This window comes from Ursus americanus, chromosome 7 (assembly GCF_024610735.1).
Source record: "Ursus americanus isolate L20-20 chromosome 7, mUrsAme1.1.p, whole genome shotgun sequence".
In the NCBI taxonomy this organism is placed as follows: domain Eukaryota; kingdom Metazoa; phylum Chordata; class Mammalia; order Carnivora; family Ursidae; genus Ursus; species Ursus americanus.
Genome location: NC_142133.1, coordinates 72,856,501 through 72,872,680, shown reverse-complemented (window position 1 = coordinate 72,872,680; position 16,180 = coordinate 72,856,501). Strand labels below are relative to the sequence as shown.

Here is a 16,180-nt window from a genome sequence, read left to right as displayed (position 1 = left end):
CTTCATCCCTTCCTATGGCCAAATAAGATTCCATCGAATGGATAGACCATTTTGTTTATCCATTCCTCAATTAATGGACATGGATATTTGGGTTGCGTTCTGCCTTTGGCTGTTATGAATAATGCTGCTATGAGCGTTAATGTGTGTATTTTGTTTGAACACATGTTTTCAGTTCTCTTAGAAATAGAAGTGGAATTGTTGGATCATATGCTAATTCTATGTTTAGCTTTTTCAGCAATGGGCTAAACTGTTTTCCAACATGGTTGTACCATTTTACATCACCCGTGGTAATGCACGAAGTTCCAATTTCTGCATATCCTAACACTTGCATTATCGTAAAACGCTTGTATTATTATTACTTTTTGATTTTAGCCATCCTAGTAGTGTGAAGTATTATCTTGTGTCTTTGATGGGCATTTCCCTAATGATAAATGATGTTCCATCTCTTCATGGCCTTTTTAGCCATTTGTTTATCTTCAGAGAAATGTCTGTTGAAACCCTTTGCCCATTTTTAAATAGATTATTTGTCTTTTTATTGTTGAATTGTAAAAGTTCTTTATTCTGGATATTAGATCATTATCAGATAAATGATTTGCAAATATTTTCTTTCAACATGGGGGTTGTCTTTTCATTTTCTTGTTACTTTTCCTTTGACTTGACAGTGTCCTTTGAAGCACAAAATTTTTAATTGTGATTAAGTCAGTTTATCTATTTTTCCTTTTATTGTATTATGATTTTGGTGTCATATCTAAGAAATCATTTTAATCCCAGGTCACAAAAACTTATGCCTGTGTTTTCTTATGCATGTTTTAAGTTTTGGCACCTATATTTAGGTCTCTGATTCACTGATAAATTAATTTTTGTGTATGATATGAGGTGGGCATTTTTTATTCTTTTGCATGTGGCTATCCAGTTATCTCAGTATCATTTATTGAAAAGATTGTTCTTCCCCGATTGAATTGTCTTGACGTCCTTGTTGAAAATCAGTTGACCATAGACATGGACTTATTTCTGGATTCTTAATTCTGTTCCCTTGATCTACCTGTGTCTCCTACGCCAACTCTACCTTGTCTTGATTACTGTAGCTTTGTAGCAAATTTTGAAATCATGAAGTATGAGTCTTCTGACTTTGTTCTTTTTCAAGATTGTTTGACTATTCTGGGTCTCTTGCACTTCCATATGAATTTTAGAATCAGCTTGTCAATTTCTGAAAAAAAAAAGGCAGCTAATATTTGGATAGGAATTATGTTGATCACCATACAGTACATCCCTGGTTTTTGATGTACAGTTCGATGATTCATTAGTTGCGTATAATACCCAGTGCACCATGCAATACGTGCCCTCCTTACTACCCATCACCAGCCTATCCCATTCCCCCACCCTGTGTAGTGACTAACATAATATAATAAAAAAATATTATTACAAAAAAAAAATAAAACAGAGGTGGTATGCTCTTAAAGAAAAAAAAGGAATTATGTTGAATCTATAGATTAATTTGGGGAGTCCTGCTATTTGGGATTGTCTTTACATTTACTTATGTCTTCTTTCAACAGTAGTTTGTAGTTTGGGCACAAATTCGTACTGCTTTTGTTAAATTTATTCTTAAATAATAACTTTTTGATGCTATTATAAATGGAATTGTTTTTTAAATTTTGTATTTCTGTTTTCTCATTGCTAGTGTATAGAAATATAATTGATTTTTGTATATTCATTTCATATTCTGCAACAATGCTGAATTTATTTATTAGTTCTAATAATTTTTTTGTGTGTATGTATTCCATAGGAATACATGGAATTGTGCTATCTGCAAATAGAGATAGTATTTTTGGGCTCGGTTGCTGGGTACATCTGTATTTATAATTTTTATGTTTTCTTCACTGATTGACTCTTTTATTTTTATAAAATGCTCTTTGGCTCTGGTAACAATTTTTGTCCTAAATTTTATTTCGTGTGGTATCAGTGTAGCCACTCCTACTCTCTTTTGATTACTATTTTCATGCTTTTACTTTTCAAAGTGTTTGTGTTTTTCAATCTAAATATATATTTTCTAGCATACCATTTTAATTATTTCTGTTACTATTGTTTTTGAGTTATTAGAATTTTTTATAAAGAAAAATTTCCCTCTTTAACTACTATATGGTTCTCCTAAGGTACAGTTCATGCAGGAAAACAGGATAAATGTTTGATTTTCTTTTTTTCCCTCACATTCCAGAATAATGAACTGATACTCTAATACCCTGCAAAGGTAACCAATGTATTTCTTTCTTTCTTAAAAAATATTATTATGAACTCAGAGATTTTAACATACTCGACATAGTTCAGTCTATCGGGAAATTTTTTTTCTTTTTGACGCACAAATTTACCATCTTTGGCCAGTGGGAGTCTCTGTAAGTTGGCCCTGAGTCCTTTTGACTCTATCCCTGTCCTTGATGATGGCTTCCTTACTTTCTAATATAAGAGGATAGTCCAGGCTTATCTTGGGTATTTCTTTTTTTTTTTAACTTAAATTTAATTAGCCAATATATAGTGCATCATTAGTTTTAGATATAGCATTCAGTAATTCATCAGTTGCATATGCTGAATGCTCATTACATCATGTGCCCTCCTTAATGCCTATCACCCAGTTACCCCATCCACCCATCCACCTCCCCTCCAGCAATCCTCAGGTTGTTCCCTATAGTTAAGAGTCTCTCATGGTTTGTCTCCCTCTCTGATTTCTTGCCATTCAATTTTCCCTCCTTTCCCCTATGATCCTATTTCTTATATTCCACATATGAGCAAAACCATATGAAATATTCATTTCTCTGAATGACTTATTTTGCTCAGCATAATACCCTCCAGTTCCATCCACGTTGGTGTAAATGGAAAGATTCCATCCATTTTGATGGCTGAGTAATATTCCATTGCACATATATACCACATCTTTATCCATTCATCTGTCGATGGACATCTGGGCTCTTTCCATAGTTTGGCTCTTGTGGACATTGCTGCTATAAACATTGGGGTGCAGATGCCCCTTTGGATCACTACATTTGTATCTTTGGGGTAAATACCTAGTAGTGCAGTTGCTGGGTTGTAGGGTAGCTCTATTTTTAACTCTTTGAGGAACCTCCATTCTGTTTTCCAGAGTGGCTGTACCAGCTTGCATTTATCTTGGGTATTTCTTACCCCAGACTGGGGATTGGCTATTTCTCTAGGGAGCCCTTGTTCTTTTAGTGAGAAATTATATTTTGATGCCTCAATCTGCACAAACTTGAGATGTTAATTGGTCTTGACTTGGTGTCTTCAGTTGGGTTCCCGGGGAAATAGACTGAGACAGAGATTTGTGTGCAGGAAGTTTGTTGGGAGGTGCCCTTGGGACCAATTCCAGTGGGAAATGAAAGAAGTAGGATGGGGCAAGGAGAAGAGTTGAACTGTGATGAGGTTGGAACAGAAATCTTAGCTGATCCTATGGGAACTCTGGACCCTACCTTGAGAAAAAGGTGCTGGGTCTTTATAGCCCCCTCATACATAAGTCATTGGATGTGAACTGGCCTGGGGAAGGAGTGTCGTGACCTTGGGCAAGACAGCTGTCTTCGAATGAGGGTGATTCCCAAAGAGGGACTTAACTGAGAGCTCTTAGCTATTAACACTTCCAGCAGGTGTGAGAATGAGTGGCTCAGTTCTAAACGGGAGATGTGAGTGATGCTTCACAGCATCCACTAGAGTTGGTCATTTTGTTGTAGGCTTTTTCAGTGGAAATAAAATTCTCTTTTAGGGAAAGTTAAATTTTCAGTTCATAATGCTATTTCCAATTCAAATTTAAGATCATTGGGCTTTTCTTTAATTTCTTTGGTCTTTATATTTGTATTTCTTTTATTTTGCATTTGAAATCTTGGGGGTTCTTTATGACATTAACATAATCATTTATTTGCTTTACCGTATGTGTGTGTGCATAAAAGTTTGAGTAATACAATATGAATACTAAAAATATTTTTAAGATGTTTAGAGTTTATTTGTCCTAGGGTGTATACCACTATGGATGTACAAATTATTAAAATTAAATTAAATTTAAAAATCTGGAAATAATTTATCTCTTTGAGGTTAATGACCAGTTTGATACACAGTAAGGTTAAATTTTTAGGGATTGTCCTTTTCTTTTTTATTAAATTTTGTTTCATAATTATGTAAAATATTTTCACAGTTCCCAAGTCTTGCTTCTAACACTGTTCCCTCTCTCCCCATATAGGGAAGCACTTTGTTCATTTTCAGTTTGTCCTTTTGCTGTTCTTTTTTTGTATGTAAGTGTGTGTGTGTGTACATATGTATATGTATATGCATATATACACACATAATTTCCCTCTGCTTAAGTAGCATATCCTAGAAATCACTCCATTGCATATAGAGAGATAGACCATAGCTTATCTGGCCAATCTTTTACTGATGGCTGTTTGTATTGTTTCCAATTATGCAAGTGTTTTCAATTTTTGTCTCTCTTTGGGAGAGATTTCTAGAAGAGAGAATGCTGGGGCAAAGGGTAAATGCCTATACAATTTTGCTACATCTTGTCAAATTCCCCTCCAAAAGTGTTCTCTTTCATTTTGCATTCCCCCACCCTGCTTCCCCACAAACTCATTAATAGAGTATGCAGTCCAATTTTTGGATTACAGACCACATGAACATGCATAAAGAAAATGCTTTAATATATTTAGAGTTTATTTATGTATTTATAAATACACATATAAATGTGTATGTTTACATATATAAATAAATGCATATATTTACATATATAAATGAATTATAAATGTGTAGTTGATATAAATCATAAATATACATAGATATGTATAAGTGTACCTTTGATCTCGTAGATGTTTTCTGGATAAGAATAAATGAATGGCTGTTAAGTAGACACTGGTCTAAAATAGGAATCTTGGAAATAATGATGTTCAGTATCTGCCTGTCTTTATGTCACTTTGGATGTGCGAGGTAGCGTGCTGTAGAAAGCTCCGGAATCGGTAGAGCTTGCACCTCTGCGCTAACCCTTAATGGCTGCGTGATGTCCACTCATCTCCTCTGATCCTGCCTCTTCATTGGCAAAATCCCAGGGCGGTAGTGAGGGACAAATGACAGAAGGAAGTGTGTAATTGGCAAGGGACTGTCTGCATTCCAGGGAACCCAGCTACCGAAGGTAGAAGGTAGAGGTGGGAGCTCCTTCTTCCCTGCCCCCTGTTGGCTGCTGTGGGACGGACTCAGGCAAGGAAACCAAACCTCCTTCTCTGGCCACCATGCCTGGGAAAATCTCAGCTTGCACTCTGAGCTCAAGCATTTGATCTGATCCAGAGACGCTTTCCTTTTTCCCTCTGCTGAAGTCCCCACAACAAGGAGCCCCTTATTTTATGATGTGTATTGCTTTTATGATGAGACTTTGTGGCATGAATGGGCCGCATAATGGGCTCTCTTTCACTGGCACAGAGTGATTAAAAAGCAAGGAGGACAGAGTGGGAAGACCGACATTAAGGGTGATAACAGTGTTCTTTAGAAAAGTGACTGCAGAATGATCGGGGAATGGGTTACACACCCACTGATTATGAGACCGGCGTCTGCAGGTGTGTCTTGAAGGCAGACACTGGTGTTCTATCACCGGGACTTTCCAGAATAGCCAAGGAAATGAAAAATAAGCCACCAGAAGAAAATGTCCATTAAAGTCTTAATGCCAGCTTAGCTAAAACTAGCTCCTTGGAACGTTTTACTGTTACACTTGCCATGAGCACAAGCCTGCTTTCAGAGATCTGAAGTTCCGTAAATATTTGGACCAAGCCATGAGGTCTGATTTAGGTCCGTCAAAGAAGATATCTAGCTAAAAATAGAAAGCAGAGGCAGAAAAAAACCACGCAAGTATTTTGAAGAGGTCAGCAAATCTGTTAACTGGTATGTCGAGCTATGCTGTGGTCTCTGGTTTCATGGGAACACGCTCATGGGAACACGTTCAGTTAGTGTCTAGAGAGCAAGTGCCCATGCTTGCTTCATGACCGTGGGCCTCCTCCTGGGGTGGATGGCAGGGGGCTGGACTTCGAGGCTGTGTCTTCTGATGCCTTACTCAGAGGAGGAATCTCTTGTCTCACTGACAGCCTTGGCTATTCATAAGCATAAGGGACAAAAAAATCCCTTCCTGACGTTTTTGCCTCCTCTAATGGTGTCCCCGTATCAGCCACTTACGTGGAGTAGAAAACACATCCTCTTTTCACTTTTCTACCTCCCTCTCCTTTTCTTCCAGTCAATCAGCAAGCACTGCTGATTCAACATTATAAACTTTTCTTGATTTCTGTCCCTTCCTCTTTACACACACCACCGCTGCAGGAGTGGGGGGCCTCTCCCTGCCTCTCACCTGTTCTGTTGCAGCCCGGTCTCCTTGACCCTGGCGTTTGCCCCCCAGCAAACTCCCACCCTGCCATCAGCAGGGACTTTCTAAGTCACGGTCACAAAGATAACTGTGTTCAATCACTGATTAAGACCATTTCATGGTCTTGCCTACGGGTAAAGTCTAGACTCCGTAGACTGCTTTACAAGATTCTTCCTAATCTGGCTTCTGCCCACCCTCTGGTGCCCACTGTTGGGAATGCCCTTTCCCCTTGTTTGGTCAACTCTGCTTGAACCTTTAACATTTGAGCCAGATATAACCAACGACAAGGGTCATTGCTCTTTTCAATAATGCCAAAGATGCTTGACTCATTTCTGGTACAGCACTTCCCACATTGGATCATTGGATTATAATAAGGGAGAAAGTGGGGGAGAGGGTGTACATAGTGAAAGTATCATGGGTTTGGGGCTAATCCAACCCAGGTTTAAATCCTGGCTCTACCATTTACCTATCCTGTGATCTTTGACCCAACATTTCCAAGTGTCTATTTTTCTGTACACTGCTGTGAAGTGTTAGAAGTAAGGGATTAAATGACATCATGTTTACAAAGCATCGAACAGTATCCTGTGGGAATTTACTATTTGACAATCTCCTACCTTTCTTTCATCTGCACCATTTGCTCTGAGGGAGCACCATTGTATTGGGTGATGGTCAAAATCTATTACTTTCTCTCTGAGAAAGAGAACACTGCATCGTAGTCAGTGTCACAACTAGAAACAGGCAGTGTGTGCTGGACCAGTGTAGACTCGGTATCTATGGAGCCGTTGGGAGTGTGTGGGGGACAGTCCATGAGGAGAGGGAGCAGGTGGAAGAGAAGTACGTATGTGTCAGGAAACCGATAGTGCAATTAACTTATAGAGGTTTTCCCAAGTCACTTTCTTCCCTGTGGATGTACCTGAAACAGCATCCCATTAAGTGTAACTATATCTTTAAGATGTAGGGTACTTAAGGACAGGGAGGTAATTATATCCTCTTGATTGTCCACATCCAAACATAGGGATAGGACTTTCTCTTAAAAGAGTGAAACATGGGAGCACAAGGGGAAAGCTACATCTTTTGTAAGAGCTGAGCCGAGCCCCTGGTCATGTGTGGGTTGGGGGTGAGGGTCAGAGCAGAGGGGAGGGCCGTCTGTGCAGGTGCATGACTGAGCCCTGGCACAGGGAAGACGGGCGGCAACCAGCCGATCACGTCTGAGCTGAGCATTCCCAAATGCGGGAGCCTCATGGTTGAGACTGGACAGGCTTGTATCGTGTAAGTGATCCGTGCATTGTTTCTTTGGGGGGGGGTGGGAGGTAACTTTTGTATGCTTAGAAAATAAAGAAGTAGGAATTAAGGTTCATGAAAAGGCGATGGCAGTCTTCTTTTTCCTAAAAAAAAAAAAAAAAAAAAAAAAATGAATCTATCAACCCCAGCTCCTGCAAAACAACCTGTTTTGTGTTGCTTTTCTTCCAGTTCAAATGCGTAACACTGTATTCCTTTTTATTCCGTTTCCTGCTTTGCTCTTCATGTAGCCCATCATCCTGGAAAGGGCAGCTTAAAATAAGCTTGGCAAGGCACGACGGGACAGTGCTAATGCCGTCTTGTGCTCCTTCCAGGTGCAGCGTGAACTTCCTCATCTCCCTTCCCATCCAGCTCCCTGCCTCCCGTGTCCACCATGGTGTTTGGTGAGTTTTTCCATCGCCCTGGACCAGACGAGGAACTTGTCAACTTGAACGTGGGGGGCTTTAAGCAGTCCGTCGACCAAAGCACCCTCCTGCGGTTTCCTCACACCAGACTCGGAAAGCTGCTCACCTGCCACTCGGAAGAGGCCATTCTGGAGCTGTGCGATGACTACAGCGTGGCCGATAAGGAGTACTATTTCGATCGGAACCCCTCCTTGTTCAGATATGTTTTGAATTTTTATTACACGGGCAAGCTGCACGTCATGGAGGAGCTGTGCGTGTTCTCGTTCTGCCAGGAGATCGAGTACTGGGGCATCAACGAGCTCTTCATCGATTCCTGCTGCAGCAATCGCTACCAGGAGCGCAAGGAGGAAAACCATGAGAAGGACTGGGACCAGAAGAGCAACGATGTAAGTACCGACTCCTCCTTTGAAGAGTCTTCTCTGTTTGAGAAGGAGCTGGAGAAGTTTGACAAGCTGCGATTCGGTCAGCTCCGGAAGAAGATCTGGATTCGAATGGAAAACCCAGCCTACTGCCTGTCTGCGAAGCTCATCGCCATCTCCTCCTTGAGCGTGGTGCTGGCCTCCATCGTGGCCATGTGTGTCCATAGCATGTCGGAGTTCCAGAACGAGGACGGGGAGGTGGAGGACCCTGTGCTGGAAGGTGTGGAGATCGCATGCATCGCCTGGTTCACTGGCGAGCTCGCCATCCGGCTGGTGGCTGCTCCCTGTCAGAAGAAATTCTGGAAGAACCCTCTGAACATAATTGACTTCGTCTCCATTATCCCCTTCTATGCCACCTTGGCTGTGGACACCAAGGAGGAAGAGAGCGAGGACATTGAGAACATGGGCAAGGTGGTCCAGATCCTCAGGCTTATGAGGATTTTCCGAATTCTCAAGCTTGCCCGGCACTCAGTAGGACTTCGGTCTCTAGGTGCCACACTGAGACACAGCTACCATGAAGTTGGGCTGCTGCTTCTCTTTCTCTCTGTGGGCATTTCCATCTTTTCTGTGCTCATCTACTCTGTGGAGAAAGATGAGCACACGTCCAGCCTCACCAGCATCCCCATCTGCTGGTGGTGGGCCACCATCAGCATGACTACTGTGGGCTACGGAGACACCCACCCAGTCACCTTGGCCGGGAAGCTCATCGCCAGCACGTGCATCATCTGTGGCATCTTGGTGGTGGCCCTTCCTATCACCATTATCTTCAACAAGTTTTCCAAGTACTACCAGAAGCAGAAGGACATTGACGTGGACCAGTGCAGCGAGGACCCGCCGGAGAAGTGTCAGGAGCTCCCTTACTTTAACATTAGGGATATTTACGCACAGCGGATGCACGCCTTCCTTACCAGTCTCTCTTCTGTGGGAATTGTGGTGAGCGAGCCTGATTCCACAGATGCTTCCAGCATCGAAGACAACGAGGATGTTTATAACACCGCATCCTTGGAGAATTGCACAGCAAAATGAGCAGGGACATTTGTGCCTGTATCTTGTGTCCCTTCCTGATGTTAGGTTAACACAGCTTTATAAACCTCAATGGGTTCGTTAAAATCATTTAATTCTCAGGGTGTACCTTTCAGCCATAGTTGGACATTCATTGCTCCAAAATGATAGAATCTTCTTTATTTTTCTCAGTGAAGTGAATTAAATGCCTTGTTCTGAAATTTATTTTTTACAAGGGAGAGTTGTGATATGATTTTGGAAAAAAAGGTAAATGGTATCGGGTGGGATTTATCGCTCCGGCTTATGTATCATTCTGTGTTTGTCATCTACTCACATTGAGCTAACTGTAAATTACCGACAAGTAGAATCCAAGGCCCAGCTGACTGAAGACTACATGCATGTAAGATCCACAAAATGAGACAATGCATGTGAATCCATGTTTGTGTTCTAGACATGGAAATTAGGAGCCTAATAAACTTGCCTAATTCAGTATGGAGAATGTCTTGGCTGTATGTTTTTATGTCAAGTTAAGTGCATGTCAGTATGTTTAAAATCGGTTTGGAAGGGCAATGCTCTTTTTGGAGTATCAAGAGCCCTTGCTGGTTCGTTTCTGAATTTTGGGTAAACATCAACAACGGGCTCGTTCTTTTGTTCAGGACACTGGTGGTAGTTGGCCGGGAGAAGGATCGTGTCCAGCGTAAACTGATGAAACGTGTGCACGTTCAGGACATACTCGAGTTAGCATATTTGCATGAAGCGTGGGCCCTTACAGATATCCTTCTAGTCTATATTTTGTATTTTGTAATTTCTCTTGTTGAGGTAAAACCTCATCTCCTGAAAATGATGCAGAGCAGAGTAAAGCCCCACATTCACAGACAGAGACACACTCCGTGAGTGGAAGAAAGGAGCAATGTGGTACAAACACACAGTTGTGATTCATAATGGCCAGAGGAGTGAAACTTTAACCACTGGAAAAAGAGATGCCTGCAACTATAAAGTGAGCTGCCATTTAAAAATCGCCTTCGAGACAGTAATGTCTACCTCTTCTCTAAAAGCCCCTCCCACTGAAGGAAGACATACATACTCGTTTCCAGAGCAGTGACGGAGCAATTCCAGCCCAGGTGGAGAGAATTTAGCTAAAATCTTAACTTTGGAGATGTATGGTGACTCTAACTCCTGCTTTCAGCCTGAGTTCTTTCCCCGAGATCCTTCTGAATGGAAAAGCGCATGGATTTATTATACAACTTCCTATGTTTGCAGATGCATTTCATTGAAAGAAGGACGTCGTCTGGAGGTTATCTGATGAAGAGAACTCTGACTCATTCCTCAACATTCCCGTGCCTTCTGAGACGGATATAACTGAACAGGGTTTATAGTCACTTTTAAATCTGGAGGTTTATTCATACATGTGTGTCATCCCCCACCCATCTGAAAAAGCTTTCTTTCCCCCAAAATGCCTTTTTGATGTTGGCATAAGTATAGTTTTGAAGCATAGCGAAGGAATTTGGGATCCAGTTTTATTAAAGATTTCCCAATTAGTAGTGAAATAGCTGAAGGCTGCTTCTATAGTAATAGTAATAGTAGCAGTAACGGTAAGAGTAATAGTAACAGTAATAGTACCAGTAATAGTAATAGTACTAGCAATGACATTGGTAATGATAATAGTAATAAGAGCAACAGTAATGATAATAATCAGCTGCTATGTAAGTGCACGACCTATATAATCTCACTGATTGCTTACGACATCACAATGAGCAAGGGGTTTATTCCTGTCTGCGCTTTAAGACAAGGAAACTGAGGTTCTCAAGAAAAGTGCCAGTGCATGCAGTGAATAATGGACTTGGACTGAGAACCCCGGGATCCAGATTCCAGAGTCTGTGCTTTGAACACGGCATCCCCGCTGCCTCCTGCTGCACTGTGCTGGGGAGTAGATTTAAGGACACAGAGTTCATCTGGAGAGGCAAAGAGCAACAAACTCTGTTGGACTTTGATTTCTCCAGTATGTGAGTTGAAAGGGGAAAACGCTGACTGTGTATGTACCTGTCCTTCCCTGACCCACAAAGCAGGCACATTTGTTTACAGAGCCGAGTTTTCTAGAATGCCCTTGAAGCTGGAGCAGACCGTGAGGGCGCTTCCTTGAGCCCGAGTGGCAGGTGCAGTGGGCAGCCTGTGTTGTACAGGAGTTCAGGAATGTCTCTCAGCTGGTGGGTACTGAAGGAGAGCTAGAGTCCTACATCCTTTCACCTGAGCTTTTATGATTGGAGCAGAATAGCAATTGTGTTTCTGTTGTTCATCCCGCGTGGTAGGATGGTGCGTTTCTTGTTGCCTGAGGGTTGAGTCAGCAGCTAAGGGCCCGAGGCACAGGGGAGCTGGCAGAGGAGCAGGGATTGAGGGGCTGAGGAGGAAGCCCGCCAACCCGACCTACCTCTGGCCCTGCCTGTTGCTGTGTGATCTGTTCTGGATGTTGGGGTTCATTTGAGCGGGATCAGGCCACTTTGGGAGAGTTTTGTCTTTTAATTCTTTCAAATTCCTTGTCTCTACCCGGTGACCTCTTTTTCCACGTCCTCAGATTTGTGTTAGCGTCTTCAGCAGCAGTTCTATGGTGTTTGGAAGGCCGGTGACTCACCCAAGGACCTGTCTCACCAGGCTTGATTTCCTCCCTCCCAGTCCTCCTCCACTGGAGATTGTCTCAGCTTGCTCGTGTTCTACTTGCCATTTGGCCCGTGCTTACTGGGGTGTGTGCTCAGGGAAGGCGCTGGGAATGAAAGACTGACACGTGGTCTTTGCTCTTAGGGAGACTTTAGGCTAACAGGAGATAAATTAGTCAGCTGACATGTGTGTGTATGTGTGTGTGTGTGTGAGAGAGAGAGGGAGGGCTTCCTGGAGGAGGTGTCACCTGAGCTATTTGGGAACTTTAGTCTGGGATCCTGGTGAGTTTGGTTCAGTTTTAGGGAGAAAGCCTTCACTGCCATTGGATGGGTCCCAGCCGCAGACACTGCTAATCTCTGCCTTTGGGGCTTCTCTTTCCCCCCTCCACCAACCACCCCCCTTCTTTAGTTAAAGGATCTTCCATCTTTAGACATGATTATCCCATTTTTTTCCCTTGTGGAGATTTAACTCTGCCCATATTAGTCACAGTTGCTTTTTATATGCCTGAGCTCATCCCCATGTGTTGATTTTATATTTAACTTAGAATTTGAGGGGCAATTAGTATTGTCCCCAACTAGAGGGTCATGTGGGCCACTGTCTTGGGGTTTCTGTGCTCTGAGACCCCTGTACTATTTTATGGGGTTGGTTAATATTATTGGAAAAGCTTTTTCTGATATTCAGAAAGGGATGATTTGCACCATATGAAATTGTCATTATTCCATCATTTTTTTTTTTTTTTGGTCTAGAATCACAGCAGCTTCAGTATGATTCAGTGTAATATTAAGGGTTTGCCTTATGTTAACAAAAAGGTAAACTTGTGACAGGTCCTATCTGTATGTCTACTTTAAGAGAGAAGTGGTCATCAAGGAGCATGGGGATTGGGTATCAGCCCCAGAGCTAACTGGCTGTGCAATCAGGACGCCAAGCAGCCTTTCTCTGAGCTTCCTTTCTTAGTTTAGATTTAAGTGTAATAATCACCAGAATCCTTTCTATCCTGGACATTTATGTAATCCACTTTCTTTCTGCAAATTGGTTAGTTCCCCTCTAACTTGGTTAAAAACCAGATTTTAACCTGCCAATGAATTTTTCTTATTCTCTGTCAGTACAGTGCTAACCAATGAGGTTTTATTGCTGTGGAGGACACTGGGAACTAGCTTGCCTTAAAATCTAGGTTATTAAAAGCATTTGCAGAGTCATTTCTTTTCCCTTTGTCTGGTGATGAGGAGCAAAGGCCTTAGAATTGCTGGAGAGTGATGGGGGTAAACGTTTTCTTGAACATCAATAGATCCATAAAATTGATTTGCTTGAAAATCACTCAGTGGCTTAACCTTTGGTCATTTTTGACATCTGCTAGTTTATCCGTCTCAGGAAGAATGCCAAAGCATTTAGGAACACAGGACAGAGGAGGGGTGAGCTGAGAAAGAGAAGGCACACAGGACGGCTAAACACTGCTTAAAAATGCGATAGCTCAGAGGGACCTGGGAGGTCACGAGGAAGGGGAGTGACTTACGCAAGGCCATGCAGCTAGAGGCATCCATAGAGACCAAATCCAGACTGGAGCACACACCACAGTGCGTTCTGCCCTCCCTCCCTGCCTTCTTCCCTACCTGCATTTGATTATGAAAAATTTCAAACATATATAAAAGTTGCAAGTATAGCATCATGTGACTACATGTGCCTACCACCCGGCTTCAACATTATCAACTCAGTAGAAACTCATTTCCTCTTTTCCTCAACTCACTTCCTCTCCTCTCCAGTTTCTTTTGAAGCAAATGTCAGTCATATCATCTAATCCATAAGTTTTGCAATAAGTATATTAAAAAAAAGAATCTTTTTCTAAATACAAAGGCAATGCCAATAAACTAAAAATGAATGATTTCTTTTAAGTTTCTTTTTCTTAAAAGTAAGCCCTAGGCCCAACATGGGGCTCGAACTCACAACCCTGAGATCAAGGGTCGCGTGCTCTACTGACTGAGCCAGCCAGGTGCCCCCAAACTAATAATTTCTTAATAGTATCAAATACCTGGTCTTTGAAAGTATTGCATAACTGCTACTCTTCAGTTCCTTGGCATTTCTGAACACCTGGTTCAGGTAAAAGAATTCTACAGATTATGTGTTAAATCATCACAGGGAAGCGGGAGCTCAAGAATAAGTGAAATGATTTCTGCTGAGACCCTTGAATTATCTGAGGCAGATTACGATTTCCTCGGTTTTTAAAGAATTTATTTATTTTTTTATTTGCGAGAGAGAGAGAGCCGACCCCATACTGAGTGGGCTCGATCTCGGGACCCTGAGATCATAACCTGAGCTGAAACCAAGAGTCAGACTCTTAACCAACTGAGTCACCCAGGCGTCCCTTCCCTCAGTTTTTACAGGTCTCTGGAGGCTGAGAGAACACACCTTACAGCTTACATCTAACCCAAGTGTTGCCCACGGTGCTTAAAAGTTCATTGGTCCTTGTGTGATACTGGCAGAGGGTGGAACCACCTGCTAACTGCTGCTTGAACGAAGAATGTCTGTGTTCTTCAAGCCAATCAGTTTCCATTCTGAACTCTTTTCTCGCTCTGAAGAATTCCAAGTTTGAAACCTTTGTTCACTTTTCTTTCCCCCCAGGAAAGTAAGGAAAATATTTATTAGGTGTTAACCAATTTGACCAACATCCAAATGAGGCAGGTGTTTTAGTAGAACGTTTAAACAACTTTCTTGAGTATTAGTTTCCTACGGCTGCTGCGATATTATGGTGGCTTGAAACAACAGAAATTTATTGCCTCTCAGTTCTGGAAGCCAGAAGCTTGAACTGAGTTTCGTGGGCTAAAATAAGGTGCTGTCAGGGTTCTTTCATTCTGGAGGCTCTGAGGGCAGAGTCCCTCCCAGACTTCTTCCAGCCTCTCACAGCTGCCTACATCATTCCTGCTTGCCCCCACGGTCACATCATCTTCTCTTCTGTGTCCCACTTCTCTCTGCCTCCCTCTAAGGCACTTGTGATTACATTTAGGATCCAGGGTAATCTCCCCATGTCAAGATTCCCAATTTTATCAAATCCACAAAGTCCCTTTTACCATAAAAGCTAACATTCACAGGTTCCAGAGTTTAGGACCTGGATATCTTCGGGGATCCATATTCATCTTCCTCCACCTCCACAGGTCACACAGCTGCCAAGAAGCCTTAATTTTAATGGTGTGCTGATACACACGCATCTCATTGGTTGGGGAAATAGGAAGAATGGATAAGAGCGTGGGTTTTGATGTCAGACAAACTTGAGTTCTAATCCTAGTTTTGTCTGTGGTCACAGACAAGCTCTTTAATCTCTCTGACTCTCAGTCTTTTCATCTGTATTTGGGGTTGATACAGACCTTCTCACAGGGATAGTAGAAGGATTAAATTGGCTCTCAAGACTCGTTTTGACTTATCTCCGGTGGCACCCACGTAGGACCAGGTAATTCTCTGTCTGATTACAGTACATTCACGAAATTAGACAGAATTCGACCACTGTCAAGACATTGTACATGTGTCAGGAAAAAGTAATTTATGAAGTAGTATTGTGTGACAAGACATGAAGCTAATTTAAAATTAAGAAATATGAATCTAAAATAGAGGAATCACATTTAATGTTGGAGCAACTTTTAAGTGTATTGTTGGGGTTTCCAGAAGATAGACAATGTGGCTGAGACACGTAATGAGTTTGAAGACCGGAAAGAGCCCCGGACCTGGAGTCGGAATACCTTCGTTTGCATTCCAGATCTGTGTGTGGCTTTCTGCATGGGCTTGGGGAACCCGTCTGACTTTTCTAAGCCTCGGGGTCTCCATGTATGGAAAGGGGACAACAAGATCACGGTTGTGCAGATGTAAAAATTCTTCACATATGTTTTATAAACACTTCATAGTAGGAAGCTATCATGAGGCCCTCTTTCCTTGAGAAGAAAGACAAAGAGAAGAAGCAACTACCCTTGTGTCTACGATGAATTTTACTGCATCATTAAAAAAAAAAAATCAATGAACAGAACATTTGGTTCCTGAAGCGCTGTGTA

General features: G+C 42.0%; 1 protein-coding gene across 11 annotated transcripts in view; it reads left to right on the top strand.

Annotated features, from left to right (window-relative positions):
- Positions 1-16,180, top strand: part of KCNS3 (potassium voltage-gated channel modifier subfamily S member 3) — a 235,660-nt gene that overhangs the window by 25,813 nt on the left and 193,667 nt on the right. For 3 of the 11 annotated variants that reach the window (XM_045807118.2, XM_045807116.2, XM_045807117.2), the window contains one exon: positions 7,993-14,028. The exons of 7 other annotated variants lie outside the window; for them this stretch is intronic. In XM_045807118.2, the coding sequence (XP_045663074.1) occupies positions 8,052-9,527 (1,476 nt within the window). In that variant the 5' untranslated portion in view covers positions 7,993-8,051 and the 3' untranslated portion in view covers positions 9,528-14,028. Of the gene's footprint in view, positions 1-7,145; positions 7,649-7,992; positions 14,029-16,180 lie in introns of those variants that run through there. One more of the 11 variants, XM_087863846.1, reaches the window with a different exon arrangement.